General features: G+C 43.3%; 2 protein-coding genes across 4 annotated transcripts; both read left to right on the top strand.

Moving 5' to 3' along the window:
• LOC115402199 (myotubularin-related protein 9-like) lies at window positions 1-9,936 on the top strand. Of its 2 annotated transcripts, XM_030110695.1 has the most exons (11): window positions 1-68; window positions 431-615; window positions 1,008-1,116; window positions 1,266-1,391; window positions 1,527-1,700; window positions 1,817-2,034; window positions 2,115-2,276; window positions 2,384-2,525; window positions 2,715-2,935; window positions 3,287-3,438; window positions 9,037-9,200. In XM_030110695.1, the coding sequence occupies exons 2-11, from the start codon at window positions 434-436 to the stop codon at window positions 9,198-9,200; spliced, it is 1,650 nt and encodes a 549-aa protein (XP_029966555.1). In that variant the 5' UTR covers window positions 1-68; window positions 431-433. The 2 variants fall into 2 exon arrangements, with proteins under 2 accessions (XP_029966555.1, XP_029966556.1); XM_030110696.1 differs by lacking the exon at window positions 1-68 and having other exon boundaries at window positions 434-615; window positions 9,037-9,936.
• A 4,036-nt stretch (window positions 9,937-13,972) lies between these two features.
• Window positions 13,973-18,750, top strand: LOC115402212 (L-threonine 3-dehydrogenase, mitochondrial-like). 2 transcript variants are annotated; one of them, XM_030110719.1, is made up of 9 exons: window positions 13,973-14,126; window positions 15,625-15,819; window positions 15,924-15,966; window positions 16,091-16,161; window positions 16,749-16,898; window positions 17,004-17,176; window positions 17,266-17,356; window positions 17,612-17,881; window positions 18,128-18,750. In XM_030110719.1, the coding sequence occupies exons 2-9, from the start codon at window positions 15,633-15,635 to the stop codon at window positions 18,265-18,267; spliced, it is 1,125 nt and encodes a 374-aa protein (XP_029966579.1). In that variant the 5' UTR covers window positions 13,973-14,126; window positions 15,625-15,632; the 3' UTR covers window positions 18,268-18,750. The 2 variants fall into 2 exon arrangements, with proteins under 2 accessions (XP_029966579.1, XP_029966577.1); XM_030110717.1 differs by lacking the exon at window positions 13,973-14,126 and adding an exon at window positions 15,021-15,033.
• Window positions 18,751-19,288: the final 538 nt, after the last annotated feature.

Below are 19,288 nucleotides of genomic sequence, written 5' to 3'. Positions count from 1 at the left end.
CTAGTCGGTGTGTTTTTGTGAACGTACCAGTCTCGCCCTCGCCCTGTAACCAAATAAAGGACTAGCTGGTAATTCTACGATCAGTCTTTATAACACCGACGAATAACATCGTGACCTGTACAGTTTGTTTTATATCATTTATCCTATTGTTGTTTTAGTGAACATTAGAAAATTGCGAACATTCTTTTCTTGTGTTTCTGTCGCGATTAGCTTGTTAGCTAACCGCAGCGTCTGAATCAGCTGACTTTACTTCTCAGTCGCGTGTTTAAAGCATTTACTCGTTAATCCTTCTACATCGACTTGCATTTGATATTTTTAATACATGAGAGATAGCTTTTGAGTGTATGCGCAGTGTTTTCCGTGTGTGTTACGGTGGCGTATATCCACTCCTCCTTCTGAAAACCCTCGGATTTTTGTTTCGTCTGATCAGATCATGGAGTTTGCAGAGTTGATAAAGACACCCAGGGTGGACGGGGTTGTCCTACATCGTCCTTTCCTGCCCACTGTTGAAGGGACCCTCTGTCTGACTGGTCATCACCTCATTCTGTCCTCCAGACAGGACAACACAGAGGAGCTGTGGCTGCTCCACTCAAACATCGACTCCATAGAAAAGAGGTCAGGATCTGACCGTTGCTTGGTTTTTGTGTCTGTTATCCTCTCACTGCCATCAACGTCATGTTGCAGCATTTCTAAATTGTTAAAGAAAAGGTACAATTATCATCGCATGGTTGAAAGCATCAGATCAGAGTGCACAGACCGCATTTCAACAGAAGAAAATACAATTTGAGATACTGCAGATACTGTATCATGTTATCATGTCTTTATGAAGCAGAATTACTGATTGTTGTTGCTGCGATTGAATTGGGTTTCTTGGGTTTCGATCAACCACTGAGTGTTTGCGTCAAATTAACAGTGACCGTCGAAAGATCAGATTGAGCGTCAGATCTCATACTCTGCCTTTGTGTCCCGTTGATATCCGTCTGCTTTTCTGAAAAAATGTCTTCTAGATTTGTAGGGTCCTTGGGAAGCATCATTGTCAAATGCAAAGACTTGAGGGTGATCCAGCTCGACATCCCTGGTATGGAGGAGTGTCTCAACATTGCCAGCTCTGTTGAGGTAAAAAAAAAACAAATGTTGATATTCAGGTGGAATGTGATGGAGAGCCTGGCTGCTGCATGGCGTTATTAACTGCTTGATGTTTGTGTTCACAGTGGTGAAAAATGCTTCAGGCTGTTTGTAATCAGTGTGTGTTTTACTCTCTGCAGGCCCTGTCCACTCTTGATATAGTTTCACTGATGTACCCATTTTTCTACCGACCGATGTTTGAAGTCTTAGAAGATGGATGGAATTCGTTTCTTCCACTGGATGCCTTTAAAGATTTGGAGTCCATGGTATGAACAAGATCAGTGAATTTATTCTGTCTCACTCTGCTGTATGTTCACTCACAACAGGAAGTCCTTTCATTAGAATTTTTCTTTGAATCTTCTGCTTTTTTGTTCCCCTTTTGCTTGTCTTGTGTCCCTCAGACGGACGAGTGGAGACTCAGCGAGGTCAACCAGGACTTCAGTGTGTGTCCGTCATACCCGCCTCTGGTGGCCGTGCCCAAAGACGTGGACGACGACACACTGAGGAAAGTTGCTACTTTCCGTCACGGTGGCCGCTTTCCCGTCCTCAGCTACTATCACAAAAAGAATGGCATGGTGAGCGCCACAAATATAAATTCATCTCTTGCTTGGACTGCTTATTTACGCATGACTTTATATTTTGCGCGGCGTATGTAGAGAACTGCATTTATCCAGAGATCCCACACTTTCAGGTGATGATGCGAGCCGGACAGCCGCTGACGGGCACGAATGGACGACGGTGCAAAGAGGATGAGAAGCTTATCAATGCCACCCTGCGGCCGGGAAAACGTGGATACATCATTGATACGCGCACCATCAACGTGGCCCAGCAGGCCAAAGCACGAGGTGGAGGATTCGAGTCTGAGGCTAACTACCCTCAGTGGAGGAGGATCCACAAAACCATCGAAAGGTGAGTGGTTATTATCAGGGCAGGAAAAGTTTTTGAAAGGTAGGTATTAAGAAGAATTTGTATGATTCTGTCATCTCCAGGTCGAACGTCCTGCAGGAGAGCCTGATTAAGCTGGTGGAGGCTTGTAATGACCAGTCCCACAGCATGGACCGCTGGTTAAGCAAGCTGGAAGCCTCCAGCTGGCAGACTCACGTCAAGGAGATCCTCACCACTGCCTGCCTGGCTGCCCAGTGCATTGACAGGTCAGGGAACAGATGCTCGATCGGCCTGTTGTCTTGTTAACCATTAAATGCTAAGCAGTGAGGCAGGTGGCGTGCTGATCGCCTGTCTGGATGTGTGCTGGTTTCAGGGAGGGAGCCTCGGTGCTTGTTCACGGCACAGAAGGGACAGATTCCACTCTCCAGGTGACCTCGTTGGCTCAGATCATCCTTGATCCGGCTTGCAGGACCATCAAAGGCTTCCAGGGTCTAGTGGAGCGAGAGTGGCTCCAGGTGACCTTCACTGAGATTTTCTTTCCCCTCCTATTGATGAAATGAGCTGCTGAGTATTTACACACTTTGAGCCACTCGTTTTCTTTTTTTACTGTGCACTTCTTCTACAAAATAGGTTTCCCATATATTATATCATGTCCGATGACTTCGATGTTCGTGTTTTGTCTCATGAATCCTCTCTCCCCACAGGCAGGTCATCCATTCCAGCAGCGCTGTGCTCAGTCTGCCTACTCCAACAGCAAGCCTCGCCAGGAAGCGCCCGTCTTCCTGCTCTTCCTGGACTGCGTGTGGCAGATCCTCCGCCAGTTTCCCTGCTCCTTTGAATTCACTGAGAGCTTCCTGGTGCTGCTGTTCGAGCACGCCTATGCCTCTCAGTTCGGTACATTCCTGGGCAACAGCGCAGCTGAGAGGTCAGTCTGCAGCTGGCTAATGTACAACTGGACTGGTTCCATAATAAGAGCAATCGTGTGCGATAGCCAGATGTCTTAGCTCAATATGTCTGATCATCCTGCATATATGCCTTTGATTTATTGATCTAGATCACGAAAAACTGCATCATTGCTAACGTAGATGAGCAATGTTTAACTCAAGTCACCTCCAAAGTTTTAATGGAGGAAAAGTAAAGCTTTTCTTTCAGCTTAACGGTTGTCATTAATCCACATCTGTGCTGTTCTGCAAATCACAAGCCGGCTATTAGAAACTGCTGGGACCCGCTGTTCCCGAAGCTGAAGCTTAACTCTCCTTTTTGTTTCTTTTTAAAGAGCCAGACTGTCTCTGCCTGAGAAGACAGTGTCCCTGTGGTCATGGGTGAATCGACCCCAGGAGCTGGAACACTTCACCAACCCCCTCTACGAGGCAAACAGTCTCGTGATCTGGCCTTCTGTCGCCCCTCAGAGTCTGCTGCTGTGGGAAGGTAGGAAGCTTTCAGAAGCACATTCAGTGACTGAGATTGGAAAGGAGACAGATCTTCACTTGGATTACATTGGAGCAAAAATAAACTGCCCTGAATATATAGAACATGGACTGTATCCTGGATAAAATGAGTGAAAATACAATTATAAACCACCGGGAAGTGAACAAAGATCATTTTGGAGTCTCCATCAAATCAACATTGTTACCTGAAAAATACAATCACTCAAAAATCATTACATCCTCTGACATTGTTTAAGGTCAGCCTGATTAAAAAAAAAATTGTTATATTTTCCTTTAAGAGAGGAAATGATTAGAGCTTCCGACTGCCTTTTGTCACACAGAGAAAATTTTTAATTACTATGTAACACACTTGAAGTTCAAAGGTATAAAAACCTGACTCAGAAAACCTGCTTTCATCAGTCAGCTAATAAGACTTACAGCGTCTTCAAGAAGACGGCGCTTTAATTTTCATCAATCTGTGTTCATGACTCGTGTTATGAGTTTATATTTGGAGTGAGAAGAGGTACGAACTCACAGCGTTGATGCAAAAAAGCCAATATTATTCTTACTGTCAATAATTGGTGACAATACCGAGCGGTGTGCTGCCAAGTCTCCTCCAACATTTAGTTTGAAGGCTGTGAAATATCACCACTAGAGGGCGACATTGCTTCAGAACAAGGGTCACTTGGTGACCCTGTAATTGACTTGTAAATACTGTAGTATGTGCTCTTTCTTTAAAGTTTTCAAGTGTGCACACGTTTTTTTTAAAGTTACATTTGTTATGTCCGTAACAGAAACTGTAAACCTTCATTTTATTTCATTTTTTTTTTCCACATTTGTTTCAACCGAGAAACATTTCTCAGGGGGGCACCAACCTAGAAGTCAGACTGCAGTATTTACAGTGATATATGCTAAGGAACAAATGAATAACAAACTAAAAGTGAGTGCAGTGATTATGCAATATGACTTGTATGATATTTGTGAAAAATAATAAGAGCTCAGTAGATGATGAGAGTGTTGGGGTCTGTTGCAGATGATTCTCTTCATTTGAAATAAGGAGTTTTGTATCTGGAATGAAAGCAGTGAGTTTATCTGCACCCAGTTTATCAGGGAATGGTTGGAAAGATTTGAAGAAATGTCAGTTTACTGTGTGAAGGAGGATTTTTTTTATGGTAAAGAATTAATTTTCACTGCAAATAAAACGTAAATCTGCTTTACATTGATGTGTGAACAATGTAAACACTGCATTTAAAAGTAATGATTTTTAAGAATAATATAGTGACTCTGGATTTGTATGTGCTCTGTCAAACTGCATGAACAAATATAGCCTCACAGTTTAACCTTCATTTCATTTGGGCATTCAGTGATCCGAACAGCGTTACGTAAAGAGGTGACGACCAGACTTTGCATTGTCAGCATTCAGCACATTGCACGTCGCGCACGGCATTGATGTGCGCGGCCTTCCTGTTTTTCTTATTATGGTCCGCGGCTGGATGTATCCTCCCTGACACTCGAGCACAGCTGACGCCGGGTGGTGAGGAATGCTTTACTACCGGCTCTCATTTAGCGGGCTAATCTTAGTGTCCCGGATCCCTTCCTGACGGATCTGTAGCAACAACATTAGAGCCCGGCACATGTCTGCAGCGCGTCCAGACGGGAATAAACATGTCTCTGACTGAGTTGAACAGGCTGAAAACTGAAATTCGTCGAGATTTAAGATTTTGGACTGTTGAAATACTTTGTTTTTGTTTGGGAGAAGGTTCGCTGTGTGCCAGAATAGAGCCAGCAGGGACGAAGGTGTCGATGACCGCATCCCCACAACAGTTAACAGATTACATAACAGATCATCTGGATGCAGAATGAGCTATTTTATAAGAAGACAGGGGGCCAGATTATTGCTGGGCAAACAAAAACAATGGGAGACAGACACATTCACAGTCACACCTTTGGGCAATTTCAGAGTCACCGATTAACCCAGAACTAGTTTTTCTGGACTTTGGGAGGAAACCAGATTACCAGAAGAACGGCATGCAAATCTGTTTCAGCACGTTTGCTAAAAAATAATTTAAAAAAGATAAGCAATGGATGTTGATGGAAGATTGAATAGAAGATAAGAAGGCAAAAGGTGCAAATCATGACTCTGAACTTTGGTAAACTGAACAGTTCACCAGCTTGGGTGACGTTTTCATTTTGCAATCAAAAATGTGTGTTTTTTTTTTTCCCCAGCACAAACGCAATCTCCAATGTCTCTGAGGAAAAAACTATTTAATAAAAATGTATTCTTTAAGAACTTTTAGTTTGGGCAAATAGAAACATATACAGCATAATTTCATCTTGAGTAGATCCGAGCCAGTAAATTAGTGCCATAATGACCTTTAAAATCAAACTTTGAAGTTTTTGTTTCATCAATCAAGCAATCAAATTTTATTTGTATTGAACTTTTCAGATTTAAACAAATAACACTAAGTGCTTTACAGCATTTAAAGTATAAAACAACATGAAAAAGATCAATTTCAATCAATCTTTGTTATATATGTGGGCTAAAATTCTGCTCAGAGCCAAAAATCATTCCTAGGTTCTGTACAGATCGTGCTGTTTTAAAACCTTGTAGTTTTAGTAAAAGTTTCTCTCTCTGGCCTTCAGGACCGATAACTAAAACCTCAGTTTTGTCCTGGTTGAGCTGCAGGAAAATCACTGCCATCATGACTTGATGTCTGAAATACAGTTAAGAAGGGATTCTATTGGCCCCGAGTCATCAGGAGACACAGCGATGTACAGCAGAGTATCATCAGCGTAACTATGGAAACTGATGTACAGCAGAGTATCATCAGCGTAACTATGGAAACTGATGTACAGCAGAGTATCATCAGCGTAACTATGGAAACTGATGTATAGCAGAGTATCATCAGCTTAACTATGGAAACTGATGTACAGCAGAGTATCATCAGCTTAACTATGGAAACTGATGTATAGCAGAGTATCGTCAGCGTAACTATGGAAACTGATGCCGTGTCTCCTGATGACGTCCCCAAGAAGAGGCATGTGGAGGTTAAAAGGAATGGGACCTAAAATTGAGCCCTGTGGAACACCACACCTAATTTCATGGGTTCCTGAGGAACCTTATCCAGAACTGATCCAGCTAAGAACAGTACCAGAGAGGCCCACCAGGTGTCTCAGTATATTTAATAAAGTGTGTCAAAAGCACTCAGGTCCAGTAGAACCAACACAGTGAGATTTTTATGAGCTAAATTCCACCTGATGTCATTTAAAATCTTAAATGTCTTAAAATAATCCTAAAACCAGACTGATGTCTTTCTTTAGAAAGACATGGTGAAAATGCCTGTTTTCACAAAAGGAAACAATTACTTCTGAAAATTATTAAAATGTCAACATAAAACCTATTTTCATTTTATTTTCAGGCACAAAATACAGTGAAATATCTAAAAACCTTCTCCTATAGCTGTTACGTTCTGCATGTTTTCACAAACTCACTCTGACAACATGACTCTGAGTGAAGTCGCCAGTTTTCATGCAGATATTGTGACATAAATGTTCAGTAATTTCGATGTTCTTTAAAGGAAAGTGGTTCCCCAGTGGTTGTAAAAGCTTCCGAGTTCAAATATAACGGCTGACAGGTTACTGAGGCTCCAAGAAAAACCACAGCAGGAGTTTAAAGCGTTAACGACGGGGTGTGAGGGAGCATTCCTCTGGTGGTTTCTGGTTAAATTTGACGGTTCACGTTTGTCTGAAGTTCGTGAGACATTTGCCGGAGGAGAATGGCTGCGTTGGGGGAAGGAGTCCAGACTCTCTGGGTCATTCGGTTCAGGCTGGCTGCTGCAGCAGCATAAAGCCTCAGTCACACCCTCTTCCTATATGAAGTGGAAAATGACATAGGAGCACGAGACGGCCTCCCGACGCGGCTGCCTCTCAGAAGGTGACGCACAGTCGCAGCCCCAAATCACAAAGGCAAAACCGGAGGCTGCCTGTCCAGTGACTCCTCCTCACTCATGAACCGCATTTACTCAGCAGGCTGATTCAGGAAAAACTGAAAAGGCGGATATTTTTGTCAATGCGCAGTCTGAGGTCGAGTGTTGGAATTTAATGAGTTTTATGGTGTTTGGTGCAAATTCAAGGAAGCTTATTCTGATTGAAGCTGCATGAATACTCAAAAAAAACATTTTTTTTTTTCTTTTTCCAGCAGACATCTTGCTCCTTCTCACACCTTGTTCTCAACAAGAAGAGTTGAATGGATACCTCTCTTTTTTTCACTTTTCACCCTGTCTCCTTACAGGAGTCTAAAATGTTCCGGCCTGAACTCACTTTGTTTTTGGCACATCAAGAAAACGAACAAGTTTCTGTTGTTTTTTTGTTTTTTTTTTTTTGTCCAGAGAATGTGTGGATAGGGTGCAGTACAGCTGATCACCACAGGGGGCGCCAGAGAAAACCAAACCACCAAACTTGAGATTGTTGTTTCAAATCTGCCACCTGTGTCATATGAGGACACACACACACACACACACACACACACACACACACACACACACACACACACACACACCTTTCCAGGCCTCGTGCTTATCTTTATGTCACACACATTTTGATGCAGTCGGACACTCACACAAATGCAAATCTAGAATTTCCTTATGTAATGTAAAGCTCTGACTACAGTCTCATGTTAAAGCATCAGAATATCCCGTTGTTGACTTTTTTTTTTTTGTTAGTTATTTTGACTCGCCTATAAATTGAAAACATTTCCAGTATTTTCTAAGTTTGATTGTAAAAATTGTGATTAATTTTGCATCTGGTTGAAATATCTTATCAAATGTTGTCCTGTTTGGAGACACTTTACATTTTTAAGAATAACAAAAATAAGAATCTTGGCACTTTTTTGTGTAATAAATCCAAAATACATGAAAAGTTTCACTGTTTGAATTAGATTAGTAGAAAAATTAATAAATGTAATTGGTCTGGTCTGCACTTCCATTAAAGGTTGGTGTCAGTAGTTAAAAACCACAATGGCAACATTGAATAGTTCAGATTTTTCTGTGTCATATGGTTTTCATGAAGTTTTTCTGATTACTGATTTAATACAGGGGTGTCCAACATAAGGCACGTGGGCCAAAACTAGCCCACAAGAGGCTCCAATCCGGCCCGACAGACCACCAAGAAAATAGTGAAAATTTCAAGTAAAACATAGATTTTTCTTTTTTACAAATTTCTTGAGAATAGCCGACACAACACAACGCAGCAGTGAGACACCAGCTGAGATATCTGCGGCTCTGCCATGAGAGCCAGTACATTTTGATTTGTGATCACTCGCTCAGGTGATTGCCTTGTTTTGTTCCCTTTATAACCGCCGTACGGTACATTCCAGTCATACAGCACATCTCTGAAGATCCTCCATCCACTGCGAGACTGTTGATGAGCCTGATTTTACAGCCGATGAACATAATGGCTGCCCTCCTGTACCTTTTGTTCTGTCATCTAAATATGTCATGTTTTTCGCAGCATGCTGAGTTAAATGACTTATAAGATTAAAAAAAAAAAATGTTTCTTTGTTCGTGTCTCAGTTCCTTGTTTTGTTTTCTTTCACATCCAGGAGTGTTTCTTCGCTGGAACCGCTCCTCCAGGAGTCTGGATGAGGCCTATGAAGAAATGGTACACATCATCGAGTACAACAAGGAACTTCAGAACAAAGTGAACAGCTTGCGCCGGCAGCTGGCCCAGCTTGAAACTGAAGATCCTCTGCTGCACACACCATAAAGACAAATGTCTGCCAAAAAGGGAAAAAGCAAAAGATGGAAGGAGATAAAGTGACAGTCATTTGATATAAACAGATTGTTCCCAGCCAGTTGCGAGTTATATTCAGATATTTAAAAAAAAAAAAGAAGCTGTAATTGAAAGACATCTCTCTTCATCCATCAGCTTTTAAACAATAGTCATAATTCAGTGGACTGAAACCTCACAAACAGGAAACGCTTTGCTTTATTGTCTTTCTACACAAAGTTAGAGGAAAATATCTCTAAACTAAATATCCGAATCCTTTGGATTAATGCTGAAAACTAAATTTGCTTCATGTAATCTTCTAAACTCCCTTCGCATGTAGATTTAAATCCATGCACGCTGACCGGTCATCTGATTTCATCTAACCTCTGCAGTCGCGCTCTCGCTTTTCACCTACGTACACTAAAACCATCTCCTCGGCGCGGCGGAATGGTGCACAGGGTCCACGTTTTTCACCAAATATCCTGATGAATGTATCCAGCACTGGAGCGCCGCGGAGTAACTATGGCAACATATAGGGTGCTGGAAGGCGGCACGTGACTTGGCCTCACGTTGAGATGACAGAAGATGTGTAGGTACAGTCGACACCCACAGGACTGTATAATGGGTTTATATAATGCCTATCTGGAAAAAAAAAAATGCATATTTATCAGTTTGTTTCTGAACATTCCAGTGGCCACAAGTTAGCGCGACCTCATGACGCAGTGATTCCCCAGACTCCAGACCTCGCTGTGTGTTTGGTGCTTTATTCAAACCTGAGGGATCATGTTGACTCTTCGGTTCATGTGGCTCTGAAGGACGAGCCGTTGCCCCGTGTTTCATCAGCAGGTTAGAATATCCTCAGCAGCAATATTTAAAAAAAGAGTGCCGATAGTTTGGTTGTCATGGTGACAGAGGCAAGGCTTCAGTCAGGGTCCGACTGCTCCAACGGCGAAAATACTTCATTTGCTTTAAAGACCAGAGTTGTATAATAATTAAGATGATTCCTTTATCTTGACAAATGCATATCTAAGTTATACGTTTTCAAGAACTACTGCACTTTGTGTGAATCTTTGCTATATTCTGCATGTGACGCCATCACCTTTTAATCCAGTTTTACAAATATGATCTTCTGATTATATCTCCATATCTGGCATAAAGTTTTTTTGTTTTTTTTTCAGTCAGTGCTGACCAGCTGTGAGTGAAGCTGCTTTTAAAAACATTTTCTCTGTCTTCAAACTTGAAATCGTGCCGTGGTCTTCCATTGGAAGTCTGCACCTGAACTCTTGTGGAGACGGCCGATCTCCTCCTCCAGTGCTGTTATTGATCATGCTGTTATCAAGCTTTACATTTACAGTACTGTGATTACTGGCCAGTAGTGCTTGTTGCATAATCTCCGTTCGTTTAATTCTGATTAGAATACCTTTAACCTTTTCTAAAGTTTTATGCTAACCACACTAATATCAGCTTATTCCAGCCACTACTTTAAAACGCATTACAAAGGGAAAAAAGTTTACATGTGTATTTCTTGTGTGCACTATTTACTTTGTCTCCTGTCAGCCAAAAAGACGCCTCACCTCCATGCTTTGTGTGTGCATGAGCGAAAACAATGAGTCCCGCCAGATCATCGGGGTGACTCACAATGGAAGATGTTTATTATACTTGCATTATACACAATATCCTGTGTTTGTTGTTGCTTGAGCAGAAATTATTGTACTGTTTTGCAAGTAAACTCTTTGTTTTGTTGAACCTCTCCACAATGTGCAATGCCTTACTGTAAAATCAGAAATTCAAAAAAAAAAAGAATATAAAATGTGTCTAAGGTTATCAGGGCCGATCAGATGCTTGTAACAGTCTATTTCTGTTCAGATAATTTAATTTTTTTTTTTTTTATGTTTTCAAGCAAATAAAATTGTAGCACAAAAGATGAAATTGTAATGATTTTTTTTATTTTGCTATCATTATGGCTGCATGTTTAAGGATGTTGTTTCTCAAATTTGGAGCCAGTCTGATGCTTTCGTTCTGGTACAACATTATATTTCACCTCAATGTCTGCATCAAATAACTAACTAAATGTGAATTTCTTGGTGAAACACACATGAAATAATGCCCACAAGTCTCCTGGAATCAGAGTTTGTGGTTCTCCTCAACTCTCTGGAATCTTACCTCCACCTTCCAGATTCCCAGTTTCGAGCCTCGACATGTGGCGCTTTTTACGACCAAACCCGAAGCACCTGCCTGACCTCCAGCGCGCCAAATGGAAAAGCCTTCATGGTTTCAGAATAAAGTCACAGGAAGGAAAAATGACCTCCCAATTGTCACACGCCAATTCACAACCATACAACGTGTAAACTTTGATTGCTTTTAAAATAATATCTATAGGACATTGCATGTCATGGTTATTTTTAATCCAGAGGTGCTTCCTATAAAGGCAGGTAACATGTTTATGTTTCCCTCTTCGCCCCGCCCCCTGGATTGCGTCGCCCTCGGCCACCTCTCCAGATATGTTAGCACTGCTGATGAAACAATCACCTGATGAGATGACTGGAGAATAAATAGACCGGGATCAGCTGCTGCGGGCTGGCATGTAATGATGGACACAGTGTTTACAGTCCTTCTCCTGGAGGACTGGCAGTGTCATCCTGAGGGCAGAAAACTTCAGACTTCATTATCGATTTCATTCTTTCATAACAAATATAAAGACAGAGGCTGTTGTTTCACACTCCTGCATCATTTTAAGCGCAGTAACTGTTAGAACTTTGTTGTTTTGAAACATTTTGAGGTAAAAGCAGTTCTTTTTTTTTTTTTTTTTTAAATTGATTCATTCTAGTTATTTCTTAGAAATATTCTGTTTTGGTCGAAAGTGTGTCGGCTTACAGATTAACTTGTTTTTTTGAGGCAGCCGTTTCCTCTCCGGTGATGACAGCCACGGGGGGTGTGCACCCGTCCACCACTCAGATAAGAGCTGGAAGCCCACCCTCCGCTCCCACAGCCCGCCGGCCAGCTTGGCTCCCTGCTATCTACTGCAAACAAATCTCAAAGTCATGCAGAGGGGTGTGTACACACTGGCATCAGACCTTTCACTCAATAAACATGAATTGATTCAAATCAAAGATGCTGCACAGGCTCACGTCTCGCTTTTGCTGCCAGACTGGACAGAATCTACAGCTGTGAAGATTTGTCCTTAAAAATGGTTCTAGGATGGAATGGATCAATGGATCAATGGATGGAGGGTGTAGACCTTGCGTCTCTAGAAACATGTGAGCTTGTTTGTTTTGTGGGGTTGTGTTTGACAGCTGGGCTGCTTCTGAGGCTGTGCAATACTTGTGCTTCATAGTGATGCAGCTGAATGACCAAGCAAACCACACACTGCTTATACTGAAAATGATTGTTGATCGATCAAATCAATGACAAATATCTATTTCAGTGGTGAAGAGATTTATCCAGCAGGCGCACCCACACACTCTTTATCCAACTTAGCCTGACAGGATGCTGGAAGTGATCCCAGATGATTTCAGGGTAACAGAGATCCTCCTGGACAGATGGTCAGTCCACCACAGAGCAAACACATGACAATACACACATACACTGTACACACGCACCTATAAACTTCTACATCTAGTCAGACAGGTCATCAATATGTCTGTCTTCAGACTTCTGAGTCTGCACACTTAGAAAATATGCAGACTCCACACAGGTAAGCCCCCCAGTCTTGTGTTTAATCAGTCATCTTATTGTAAGGCAGTCAATAGCTTATCCAAAAAAATTTTTTCACTGATTTATTATTGTTGTCCTCAAATATTTCAGGAAAAACTTTCCTCATGCATACAAAATCAACAACACTTTGGTTATTTATGTTTATCCTTAGTATGAAGCTTTTACAGATGTGTCACCAATAAAAAGTTGTTGAATGAAAGAAGACTTTAAAAAGGTTGGCATATAGTGTTACAAATTACAGTAGTGTGCCACAATCAAATCATTGCCTTCATACAAACATTATATGCACATTAACCTTCCCATTTGGCAAACCGCTCTGCAATAAATCCTGCCTTGATCAGGGTCATGACAGAAATGAATGCCAGCTGTGTAATAAGCAGATCTACTCTGTGTTGAAAACTGGTTTCAATATTTTACCTGTCAGCATGGGAGGAGCAGAACAATCCAGTCCAGCTCAACACACTTCAATAGTGTGATTGTCACGAGAGGTGCAAAGAGAGGTGAAAAGTGCTCAAACAAAACTATGGTTACATCAGTTACATTGAACTTAAGTAAAACTAGACTACTGTTAAAATACTGAGTGCTTCTTGTAAATACTGTTGCTGTTTTTCTGTTAATTTCATCCTTTTAATGCTGATATGAGTAAAGCCTGCATTTATTTGCACATTCATAACCCATTCTCTTCTATTTTACTCTAATAAAAGTACTTTGTTTTGTGTGCATTCAAGAAATACTCATTTCACTGTTTTTGTTTTTTTTTTTTTTTTGTTCTTTGGTTACAAACTTTTACGGGGTTTTTTCTGCATTTCTCCCCACAGTTAAAAGTGTATTCCTGACCACACACGGGACCGATCACCTCTGGCAGGTATCCCCTGCCCGGGGACGCGCAGCCGGACCGGGCGCACCGGGCGTCGGTGACGTTGCGTGGGAAGGAGTGGTCAGCCGTGAGGGGACCGCACCTCCGGCGCTCCACCAATCCCAGGCGAAAGCCGGCTTCCCCTGAAAGCAGACGGCCGCTGATATATAACTTGAAGGCGCAGCTGATGCAACACAGGACGGAGATAACACAGCCGGCATCGCGTCAGAGCGCAGAGGAGCGACGGGAGCCGCGCGAGGAGGAAGAAGCATCTTTCTCAGAGGAACGAGCCGGACTGGATTCTTTCTTCTTTTTCTTTTTCTTGGACTGATTATACTCATAAATATTCACTAGTAAGTGAAACTACTTCCGCTATACATTCAGAATTTCTTTTGGCATTTAAATACCCGCAAAATAAAATTCGTCAGATTTTTTTTATTTTACGCGATCGCAGCCTCAGTTGTGCCACGAACACGTGCTCAGCTGCAAGGTTACAGTCTCTGAAACCCTCTCCGTTTTTTTTTTTTAAACTAAACTGAAATCCCTTCTCGAGCAGGGTCTATTGGATGGTGTAACCGTGACGCGCAGGGTTCAGGCCGTGCGCCAGCGCAGCCTCAGCCCGGTTCACTGGCCTGGTTTCATTTGTCTGGGTGGCAGTCTGCCTCTCCTTGCTCTCCATTTGAAAAGAGACGCTTTACATCACAAAAAAAAAAGAGAGAGGCTCCTCTCACTTATTAATCACTTTGGCGGCTTATTCGGGGTGATCGGGTGCAGAGAAGCAGCGGGAGGTCAGAGGAGTTATTGTGACCGAGGGAATCTTCATCTAACGGAGATGCGCCCTGACGCGCGGCATCAGCAGAAAGGGCGGGGCGGGGGGGCAAGTCTGTGCCCCTGTTGCGCAACTGTTGTGAACCGTGTTTGTGGGGGAGAGATGGATGACTTCCCATATAACAAAGCGTTTTCATTAGGAACTCTCATAATATTATTTTAAACTAGTTTTCAAATGTTCGCTTTAACTTGAAATGATCTCCGCTTAATTCTTCAAATTCCACCCAAAATAAGTTGAGAACCGTAATAACAGGTGAATCATCAAATGTTTGGAGATACATAATCCCCGCCACCTGATCTTGGCACCGTTTCCTCTGCTGCTTTCTCCTGCACGCCCTCTCTCCCTGATTGGCCCCTGCTGAAGGCAGGGCAGTATAAATACTCTCAAGTTACTCTGCTCCTTCCTTTTTTTGGGAGCACCCTGTCCTCGCGGTGAGTCCACCTCCGAAATGATGCGTTGCGCTAAACTTGAAGAACATATAATTAACGAGACACAAAGATGGGCTGTTTTATCATAAGCGTTATGGTTATTTTAATGCGTTTTGGCGTTCCTTGTGTAGAAGATGTAAGTTTTTGTTAAACAGAAAGTCTGTGATTGAAGGACAAAGGTGCGCATTGTTTGCGTCGCTGCGCTGCGCGCTGCGCTGCGGTGCGCTGGTTTTATTTGCATAAAGTCTGTCATTTGTCCTCGACTGTCGCCGACGTGTCATCCCACACTGACGCAACTTTTCCCCCAAAACTAAGGACGTTTTCACAAAACTTTGGTGTCATTTGGAGAGCAGCATGAAATCGATGCAAGCCGAGTTGCGTCTCCAAATCCCCTGTCCGGTCGCTGAGTCTGTTTGTGTCTGTTTGTCCTGGAAACGAGCCCAAAACACTTGACACAGAGCAGCTTCGACCATCAGACGATGCCAGATGAACACATCAAGTCTGAAATGGCAAACACCAGCTTTGAAAATCTCTTTTAAATAAGTCATCTGAGAAGACTGGAATTCAAAATCCTTCACGTTTTTGCTCTTGCAGGTACCAGCATGCCTGTCATCAGAACTCTCAGCAAGGTGGCCCAGCAGGCCCTGCTCGGCACCCCAGGGTGTGGCTGTCAGCCCCTGACAGTGGCGGTGCGCAGCATCAGCTTCTCCCCACGTCAGGTGACGTCTGATGCCAGCTTCCACTCCGTGTCCTTCTCCGAGACAGACCACCCCAAGGTGCTCATCACAGGTAAACTCGGCACGCTGGGCTTGGATGGTAAATACTGTTTACTTTAGTGTTAATAGCTCTTAATTGAAGTTTATTCATTGTCTCTGTGCTTCTCATTCCCACAGGTGGTCTGGGACAGCTCGGGGTGGGACTGGCCAAATTACTGAGGTAAGAATTTGTTTAGTGACACACAGGAGTGTGACTCGCCTCCAGCTGTTGTCAGCTTTTACGCAAACTGTCACGGGATTGTTTGACTGTTTTTTGACGTTGCATAATGTGGGCTTTTTCGCAGGAAAAGGTTTGGGAAGAACAATGTCATTCTGTCAGATATCAGGAAACCTTCGAGCAACGTGTACCACAGCGGTGAGTCACATACACTCATGTGAAACACAGTTTCTACATATAGCGTTTCATCACAAATGAGGAAATGCGACAGATCTGAGTCCATAGGTGCAAAATTAAATCAAACTCATGTCCTGCAACGTGGCTTTGACTTGGATGGTACCCAAAGAGCTGGGTAATAATCCTTGATAACAAGGTTTAAATTGTTTGTCTATTGACTAAACCTCCAAAAAGTTCAGGGACTGGGCAACAAAGGCTGCTCATGCGTTACAAATGTTTCACAGACTTTTTTTCTCCAATCAGCCACGACATCAGTAAATACGTCGTCATTCAGTATTGATTTTCTTTTATTTATACTCCAGTGGACGTCACAGTTTCCAGAAATTTGCTTTAGGTCAATACTTTAAATTACAAGAACAGAGAGTGACTTTGCAAAATGGAAGCAAATACAAAAAAATATAATAAGACACTGCTTCACTCAACCGCCTCCCAGACAGATAGTCAGGACTGTAAAAGCTGATTTTCTTGAGGTTTTGCTCCAATTACTCCACATTTCTGTGAAGTTTGAACTCTAGAAACTATTGGATCCTTTCTGTCTCCTCTCTCAGGTCCCTTCATCTACTCAGACATCCTGGACTACAAGAACCTGCGGGAAATTGTGGTGAACAACCGCATCACCTGGCTGGTTCACTACAGCGCCCTCCTCAGCGCCGTCGGAGAAGCCAATGTGGCCTTGGCACGCTCCGTTAACATCACCGGTGAGCGAACTCGTGACTCTTCAGTGTTTTTCCTCAGTGAAATTCTCCCTGAAACGTTCCCTTAGCAGCAGTTTGCTCACGCGTGTGGCTGCGTCGCTTCCTCAGGCCTTCACAACATCCTGGACATCGCGGCGGAGCACGGCCTGCGTTTGTTCGTCCCGAGCACCATCGGCGCCTTCGGCCCCACCTCCCCCCGAAACCCCACGCCGGACCTGTGCGTGCAGAGACCCCGCACCATCTACGGCGTCTCCAAAGTTCACGCCGAGCTGATGGGAGAGGTGAGACCGACGTCCATTCTGAACGACTCCTCTCATCACTGATAGACGTGTATTTCTGGGTAATCCGTAACTGCGTCCTGTCTGAACAGTACTACCACCACCGCTACGGGCTGGACTTCCGCTGCCTCCGCTACCCGGGAATCATCTCGGCTGATTCTCAACCCGGCGGCGGCACGACAGGTAAGGAGATATCAGTGAATCTGAGCAGGCAGCAGGCTCCACTGTTCATGGACACCTGCTTCCTGTAACTCTTCTGTCAGGTTAGAAGTTGGTTATGTAACCAGCGCTCCATTTTATTTTTAAGTCAGCCGACTCGCCCCGAAGGCTTCTCCACCCTAATGACAGGCAGTTGTTATTCGTCGGCGGTTCGCGCTGCTGAACTCCCTTTTTCTAAGCCTATTGCTTTACTAATTATACCTTCCTCTCTCTGAACAGATTATGCCGTCCAGATCTTCCACGACGCCATCAAAACCGGCAAGTTTGAGTGCAACCTGAAGCCCGACACGCGGCTGCCCATGATGTACATCGACGACTGCCTGCGCGCCACGCTGGAGGTGATGGAGGCGCCGGCCGACACGCTCAGCATGAGGACCTACAACATCAACGCCATGAGCTTCACCCCGGAGGAGCTGGCCCAGGAGCTCCAGAAGCAGATGCCGGAGCTGGAGGTGACGTACGACGTGGACCACGTACGACAGGCCATCGGTGAGACACGTTTTGATCCGTTGGACGCTGACCTTTGACCTTTATATTCTGCCGAGCGAGCAGTTCGAATCCCTCTCTTGTATAACAAAGTCAACAAAGCCAGATATGTCAGCAGTGTTTGTTTAAAGTATGCCAACTTCAGCCACCGTGAACTGCTGGTCATTTTAGACAAAGATCAAGGGTTTTCTCATCTGTTTAGAAATATAAAAATTCATTGAACTCTTCTCTTGATGTGTTTCTTCTCAGCCGACAGCTGGCCAATGAACTTCGATGATTCCAACGCACGGAAGGACTGGGGCTGGAAACACGACTACGACCTCCCAGAGCTCGTCCAGACGATGCTCAACTACTTCGGAGCAGAAACGCGCATGGCTCGTGCCAACTGAGGGCGGCCGGCGCTTCATTTGGAGTATTTTTTTTATTTGTAAATAATGTGAAGACTGACCAAAGAGAATAGAGAAACATGGCCTGTACATAGTCGTTCTCTCACTTCTCTCTGCAAAATCAGAAAGGGCTCCGCTTGCCTGGCGCCAGGCTCCCCCCCCCCCCCCCCTCACCCCCGTCTCCAGAATGCAAAGGTGTGTGCGGGTCAGACAATCCTCTCTGCTCCTGTTCATCCACTCACCCCTCCCCCTCCCTCCCCCCGAAGGCTGTCGGCAGTATCAGGGATATGAACCTGGCCTGTGGAAACTTGTTGGGATGAAAAGGAAGATGACTCGTATGTGGAGGAATTGTGCAAAAAATTTTTCTGGGAAGAAAATTCGTGTTAAAAAAAAAAAAAAAGGAGGATTTACATACGTGAAGCATTTTAAGCGTTTCTACTCGCTTGTCTTTCACTCTCTAGATGGGTCAGGGTTTTGTTTTTCTGCTAAATGCCCCAATATTCATCAAATTTCAGGCTTGAGCTCCCAAAAATAAATCAGTCGGTGCACAAATACACAAGTTGTATCATTTGATGCACTTTAGAGGGAATAATTTCTGATCGATAAATGACCTTAACCACCTGCTGGAGTGATTATCTGATACAGCGCTTCTGTATTTCGAGCAGTGCGGCACAAGAATGCTTAGGAATCGTTCTTCTGTTTATTCCTCATAACATTATTTATTCTGTCGGTGTTAAATGTTTGGATGCTTTGAATAAAAGCATTTCTCAACTCTCTTTTTTTTTTCTTTCTAAGTGATCCTGTTTACTTGTTTTTTTTTGTTTTTTTTTTTTCATCAGCACTAAGATTGTGGCCCTGAATGTAGACGTGACGGCATTTCACGTCTGTATTCACCCACGTAGCGGTGTCTAACTCTGTCAAGGAAAGTGGTTTCTATGTGAGAGTCTTACAAGGCTCGGGTTTTTTTTTGTTTTTTTGTTTTTTTTCAATCTTATGACAAGCTTTGACAATAAACTTCTTTTTC

Source organism: Salarias fasciatus, chromosome 15 (genome assembly GCF_902148845.1).
Source record: "Salarias fasciatus chromosome 15, fSalaFa1.1, whole genome shotgun sequence".
In the NCBI taxonomy this organism is placed as follows: Eukaryota; Metazoa; Chordata; class Actinopteri; order Blenniiformes; family Blenniidae; genus Salarias; species Salarias fasciatus.
Note: the sequence above shows the minus strand (reverse complement) of the source record. Positions and strands in the feature narration are given on the sequence as shown.